Source organism: Cydia amplana, chromosome 9 (assembly GCF_948474715.1).
Source record: "Cydia amplana chromosome 9, ilCydAmpl1.1, whole genome shotgun sequence".
In the NCBI taxonomy this organism is placed as follows: Eukaryota; Metazoa; Arthropoda; class Insecta; order Lepidoptera; family Tortricidae; genus Cydia; species Cydia amplana.
In genome coordinates, this window is record NC_086077.1 from 15,921,782 (window position 1) to 15,929,162 (window position 7,381).

The following is a 7,381-nucleotide window of genomic DNA, read 5'->3' on the forward strand; positions in this document are numbered from 1 at the left end:
GGTGAGCCTTATTGTGGTGCGTTTAGGTTGATATTGGCACAACGGCAGACACGCCACCCTCAGCAAGCAGTGCAAGACGCTCGAGAGCAACGACTTCTACTGAGATAGGCCCGGCGGCGCGCTCAACACCGAACTTAACAAGGGTGAGCCTTATTGTGGTGCGTTTAGGTTGATATTGGCACAACGGCAGACACGCCACCCTCAGCAAGCAGTGCAAGACGCTCGAGAGCAACGACTTCTACTGAGATAGGCCCGGCGGCGCGCTCAACACCGAACTTAACAAGGGTGAGCCTTATTGTGGTGCGTTTAGGTTGATATTGGCACAACGGCAGACACGCCACCCTCAGCAAGCAGTGCAAGACGCTCGAGAGCAACGACTTCTACTGAGATAGGCCCGGCGGCGCGCTCAACACCGAACTTAACAAGGGTGAGCCTTATTGTGGTGCGTTTAGGTTGATATTGGCACAACGGCAGACACGCCACCCTCAGCAAGCAGTGCAAGACGCTCGAGAGCAACGACTTCTACTGAGATAGGCCCGGCGGCGCGCTCAACACCGAACTTAACAAGGGTGAGCCTTATTGTGGTGCGTTTAGGTTGATATTGGCACAACGGCAGACACGCCACCCTCAGCAAGCAGTGCAAGACGCTCGAGAGCAACGACTTCTACTGAGATAGGCCCGGCGGCGCGCTCAACACCGAACTTAACAAGGGTGAGCCTTATTGTGGTGCGTTTAGGTTGATATTGGCACAACGGCAGACACGCCACCCTCAGCAAGCAGTGCAAGACGCTCGAGAGCAACGACTTCTACTGAGATAGGCCCGGCGGCGCGCTCAACACCGAACTTAACAAGGGTGAGCCTTATTGTGGTGCGTTTAGGTTGATATTGGCACAACGGCAGACACGCCACCCTCAGCAAGCAGTGCAAGACGCTCGAGAGCAACGACTTCTACTGAGATAGGCCCGGCGGCGCGCTCAACACCGAACTTAACAAGGGTGAGCCTTATTGTGGTGCGTTTAGGTTGATATTGGCACAGCGGCAGACACGCCACCCTCAGCAAGCAGTGCAAGACGCTCGAGAGCAACGACTTCTACTGAGATAGGCCCGGCGGCGCGCTCAACACCGAACTTAACAAGGGTGAGCCTTATTGTGGTGCGTTTAGGTTGATATTGGCACAACGGCAGACACGCCACCCTCAGCAAGCAGTGCAAGACGCTCGAGAGCAACGACTTCTACTGAGATAGGCCCGGCGGCGCGCTCAACACCGAACTTAACAAGGGTGAGCCTTATTGTGGTGCGTTTAGGTTGATATTATAAACGTGGAATCAAGTGTACTTTAGTTATGTCACTCTCGTTTTATTTTGAATGTAGTGTATTAGGGCTGATTTAGACGGCGCGCGAACTCGTATACGATTTTAGTTACTTACATTGCGGACCATTGAGGTTACGCCAATTCAGCCGAGCGATCAAATGACGCAATGTAATGAAATTCGCATGAGAGTCCTCGCGCCGTCTAAATGAGCCCTAATCATTGAGGATTTTTCTTGTCGCATCAAAGTCTTCTTGGATTTTTATAAAGGAGTCAACTTGTAGGTTTAAACAAGTAATTTATGTTTGTTTGAACGTTATTCGCAGGTCAGGCAAGCCGCACCGCCCTGAACCGCTTCGACCCTAAGTACGCCTCGTTCGGGCCGCGCGCGCCGCGCCTGCGCCCCGCCGCGCCCGCGCCGCCGCTCGCCACCTTCACCCCGCACCCGCACCCCCGCCCCGCGCACACCCTGCCCCACCCGCAGCACCACAACCCGCACCCGCCCCCGCCCCGCCCGCAGCTGCCGCGCGAGCTCCCGAGGGAGCCGAGGGAGCAACGAGAGCCGAGGGAGCAGAGGGAGCAAAGGGAGCCAAGGGAGCTCCCGCGGGAGCCGAGGGAGCAGGATAAATATGCTACGGTGCGGCCGCCGAGGCGGACGGAACCGCAGCCGCTGTCGGCCGCCGCGCTCGAGTATAGGTAAGGAATCTTATGTAAATTTATTATTTATTTATTTATTTTATTTACATGGAGAACCAACAGCTATAACTATGCTAATAACAACATTAATAGTGACACAGAGCCAATTGTAGGATCTCACATATAGCAACATGTTAATATTTAACATTAAATTAAATAGCACGCACAATGTTACATGGGCACATGCAATAATATGTTGGCAACATTATGTATTAAATACTAAAACTAATTACTTAAGTTGGATCAAGTTTTACAATCAATAATTCAATGACTACCTAACAATTTATACTTATACATACGAGTAGCAAACAGCAACTGCAGTTACTATGACCAATTAAACAACTTATAGTGAGTATGTTGGACTTAAAAACTAGCACTTGGATAATATAATATCTATATAAACTACATCTACTTCGGGCTCGGGCATACGTACCTACCACCTGTCAGTCATTTCACTTAAAGCAACTTGTCATCAATTTACGCCTCGCAGAAGGAATGGAACAGTTGAATATGTCAATATCTAGCTCTCTTGTCACATTATTTAAGCAACGACTGGCTCGAATCAGAAAACTATTTTGCCTATATTTGGATAACATTCAGCCTAAAATTACTTTAATAGCTTAATATGAAAACACATGGAATTGAAGATCCACAAATTATACTTGTGATTAATTTCGTATTAAGCAGAAACGTCTGCGAACGATGCTATTAAGCTTCGAAATAAATTAAAAGTGGAAAATTTCACTGTCTTGGGTGGGATTTGAACCCACGACCACGATCACTAGTACAGTGCTCTGCCATCTGAGCTACCAAGACCGTACCCAATTCCCGACCGTAATTCAAGACCGTATTCAATTCAGTGAATTTTTCCACTTTTAATTTATTTCGAAGCTATACTTGTGATATTTGATAAAAGAGACTCGAATCAAGCCCTTTACTAATTAAATGATTTTACATCTCGTCGGCCATTAATTTCTAAGGCTAGACGCGAACAAAGAGCGAGACAACGAAGTGCGATGGAGACCGCATATTAGGTTGCGTTCACTATGGATGCGTTCTCACAATTAATACTGCTTCCGATAGTCTATGGTATAAAGTTAAACCATACTCACCTAGATTTTTTTAGAATATTATTACATATTTATATTTAGGTAAATTCGCAGAACATGATACCGTTATCAACATTTCTCACAAAAATGTAAACAAATGAATTTTGAGACATTTTAATTGCTGTGGGAATCACGTTTTTTGACTCCATAAACAAGAAATTGGAATACATGTACCCCATAACCTAAAATCTAACACACGAAAGTGTGGGTGAACCTTTGCGCGCTTATCCTTATTAAAAACAATTATCAATAATATCAAAGAACATTTTAAATAGAGGCTGTCAAAGCAAATTATGTAGTGTAGCCACAGTAAATTTACTGCCATCTTACGACAGAAGATTAAAACTGTTAGAACGCCATTTGACTTTGATCCTTATTCTTTCACTGATATGTTTTAAAATTCTCTTTGATAATATCCACGATGTCGCAGATCGCTTCAGCGACCGCGGCGACAGCAGCCGGCGCCCAACACGGGCACCACGCACCGCCGCCGCCCCGACCGCCCGCAGCCGCAGCACGACCACCGCGACCTCTACGCCGTCACTGAACTCTAAACTCTATCCCCAACCTGTAAGGTGCAAATTCGAACGCGGCGCGAACGGCGCTTACGACCTTCTTTATTAAGCGACTTATTGAACTCTAAGCTTTATCCTCAACCCGCAAGGTGCAAAACACGACGCAGCGCAAACGGTGCCGCCGCCTGCATGCTATCATTGAACTTTAAACCCTATCCTTTCCCTCGCAAGGTGCGATCTCCGGCGCGACACGAACGACGCATACCACCTTCTCATAGTGCACAGTGATTCGGATTTCGATTTTTAAATTTCGAACGCCTCCGTTCGGGAAGCGTTGAAAGTGCTAAGAGTGAAAACGGTTGGTACTAAATTATTGAAAGACTTTCAAACGACCCCGTGTTTTTAGGGTAAATACGGTAGTCGAAGCGATACTTAATGAATTTTCGAAATAAATGTGACATTTTTATCTAACTGTTCGTAAACGGTCAGTATTCTTTTCGTCACGTTTGTGGCGTCCGAAAGTTTTTAGCTAAATTTTAAAAAACGTTAAGTAGAGTGATTAATTATAATTATAAAGGATATCTTATTAGAACCATAGTGAAGCGGTTTTTCTTGCCATAAGCATGCAATAATTGTAATTTGTGTTGTTGAAAATGGAGACTATTAAGTAAGGATGCTCAAATCTCAAGGAATAATAAATGTTGGTCTAATGTGTGTTATGAACGGCGTTAATTTATTCAAACGTTAGATAAGAGATTTTTTTAATAGCACAAATATTTAACAAAATTTCGATGCGGTTTTTACCAGTTTGGAAAAGGCCTATTATTTTTACTGGTTTTTCATAGCTTAGAATGATTTTTGGTAAAAATGTGACCTTACTTTTTCTAGTATCATTTGATCATGTCCACATGAAGGCTGTGCCAGTAAAGTTTAACGACCAATAACATAATTTTTTGAAAACTTTCTTATTAAAAAAAAGTGAAAATACAAAAATTTCTCAAGAGTCCTCTCTTGTCTGACTGTGTGTTTTTGAATCGGTTTTCGCTCAATAGACGTAAGTAACTCTGGTTAAGACAACGGATTTTGAAACTTATCTGTTGGTATTTAGACGCTTTTTAGCGGAAGTGCTAGAAAGATGCCAAATAGTAGCGAGTTACACTTGGCAACTCATAGTTGCTGAAATCGGAAACTTTTTTGCGAATTTCAAATGCACAAGGATTAAACGATAGTCAAAAAACGCACACATTGCAATGACTATGATTTTCGACCTTGTGCCATTTGAAATTCGTCTCAAAATTCCTAGGCAGCATTAGCAAGGCTTGAAGCCTGTAGGAACCTGTCTTAACGTGTATATAACTGTAATATACGACTCGAAGTTACTGTAGTGTGTGTGAACGTTTTATTGACTTGTATATTTGAACGGATAACCTAGAACCTCTTATGATGCTCCGTGATCCAACTAAGTTTTCCAAGCTTTTAGCGTTGCAAAAGCAACCATGCTGTGAGCAAAATAATGTTCAAAATCGACTGCGTAAGAGATTGGAAAATTTAGATGGTTAAAGTCAGCTCAATACGGACTGGAAACGTAGCAAACCTTTTGTAAATAGATTGTAGTCTTCTTAAACTTAAATAACGTAGACTTTTTAATTTAATGTTTAATCGAACTAAATGAACATTCCATCTCGAGGGTATTGGAATTTCAACTTTGACCTTCTGTAAATAAGGTTCAAAATGAACTGTTATGTGACAAAGTAGGGGATGATATTTAACATAATGAACGTACTGCTATCGCTGTAACACCACAATTATATTAATAATAATATTTAAAGAAATGTGATCATGAAAGGTTAGAACAATTTTGACGATCATTTTTGATTAGTCTTAATTTGTAAGTGTTTAAGTTATTATTTTTCATTTTTAATAATTATCTGGTGACTAAGTGCTTGGGACTTTCCCGTTTAGTCACTCTTGGTGCATTCCTCTTTACTTTACAGTAAAGGAGGAAAACATAATACTTACTAATAGTAAATAAAGTAACCTAACTTATTTTAGATAAGTACAAGGTAAATAAGAGCTCCGTGAACAAAGTTTTGTACGGAGCTCGAGAAAAACAAGATGGCGCAGACGAGCTGTCAAAAGCATGTTTTGTATAATTTATACTTTATCTGTATCCGTAAAGCCAATTTCCTGGTCACTTTTCTAATGTATAAAATAGTCTTATTATCTATTATTAAAGCGTAGTTTTAAGTGAAAAGGTACCACTTACAGAGCGGAATGTTTTATACTTCAGTATTAATAGAGAATTTTGTGAGACTTTACAACGAGTTTAGTACATTTTTTACATCTTTTTTTTCATAAGTTTCACGGTACCGCAAGCAGTGTATTCGCCAAAGATATGCATAATTTAATTTAATTAGTGCTAAGAATTAAGGTTAAGCTTAAAATATAGGTTTGGGGACGGTCATATCGCATTTTTCTCATATACTAAATACTAAACAAACCGCATTATGAAGCACATAAGAGCGAGAGGTCATGTGAAGGTTTTTTCATGTTAATAGCTACACCGTGACCAGCATCTTACATTCTTTTATACTATAACCGCCAATGATTACTGTTATAACTCGGTTTTCTAGATATTTTTTATTTACTCGTGGTAAAGGTCGTAAAAGTGGACACAACTGAAATAAACGGTCGCGCTACCTCATGTTAAAATTATTTTAAACGGATTACTCAATCGTATTCTTAAGTCGACTCGACGAGTCCAGTTCGAGTTCGACGTAATACATTTAAAATAATCTCGATATCTTCGACTCTCACGGGAGTTTTTTAGTTAAAAAGGTCGCACTTCCATAATAACCTCCTAAGGCCCAAGGTCCTACCCATAGTACTTATTAACTTTCTTATTCAGACCCAGCTCCTACAACAATTGTGTAGTCATAGCGTACCACGGTCCTACCAGTAGGACTTAATAGAAAACCCATTTCAAATTTTGCGCTTATCGAAATTGGCGTGTACGAACTTCTAAAGGACTGTTTTGTTTTGTCTGTGAGCCCTTTAACAAGTTCGTAAAAAAAAAAATCAAAGTGCTGTACAAGGTGCTGTATAAGTACAATAACATTAAAAAAAGTCTTTTAAGTACTTGGGTCTGAATGAGTATAAAACAATAGTACTACTGGTAGGACTACGGGCCGTACTGACTACATACTCAATTTTTCGTTGGGCCTTAGGAGGCTAAATTGGTACGAACGACGACAGTACTTACTTAGCCTCGTAGCCCACCAAAATTATAGCCAAGGAAGTTAGAACCTTGCCGTATTTTCATTTTCGAAAATTTTACGAGACAAATGAAATGCTACCTACTTTGTTTTTAATTAAGGTTGACATTCCATCGAAACTGAGTGTACATCCTAATGTACATTGGGCGGCACGAGGTTAGTACGTACGATAGCCACCTATGAGTGGTGACCGCAAGCGCAAGTTGTGTTAATACTTATATAATGTTCCATCTTGTACAAAGGTGATTTCTGATTTCTCATCAATTTGTCAAAATTATATCATGCACTATGACCGTCTTTGACATGTTTCAGACATGGATTTTGTGCGGTTTGTTTCAAATATACAATTCTGCTAGGAATAATTGTCTATGCTTTTCTTTGTCTTTTATTAATACTGGCTGTTTCTTTTTAATTTATTTTTTTCTAAACTGGCAAGCATGTGTTTTTGGAACAAGCCGTACTCTTGTTAAAATTCTA

The 7,381-nt window shown here is 41.3% G+C and overlaps 1 protein-coding gene across 1 annotated transcript; it reads left to right on the forward strand.

Annotated features, from left to right (window-relative positions):
- The first annotated feature begins 1,470 nt into the window (after nt 1–1,470).
- Nucleotides 1,471–6,145, forward strand: LOC134650774 (uncharacterized). The gene is made up of 4 exons (XM_063505708.1): nt 1,471–1,480; nt 1,636–2,005; nt 3,545–5,707; nt 5,745–6,145. The coding sequence occupies exons 1-3, from the start codon at nt 1,471–1,473 to the stop codon at nt 3,666–3,668; spliced, it is 504 nt and encodes a 167-aa protein (XP_063361778.1). The 3' UTR covers nt 3,669–5,707; nt 5,745–6,145.
- The last annotated feature ends 1,236 nt before the right edge of the window (nt 6,146–7,381 follow it).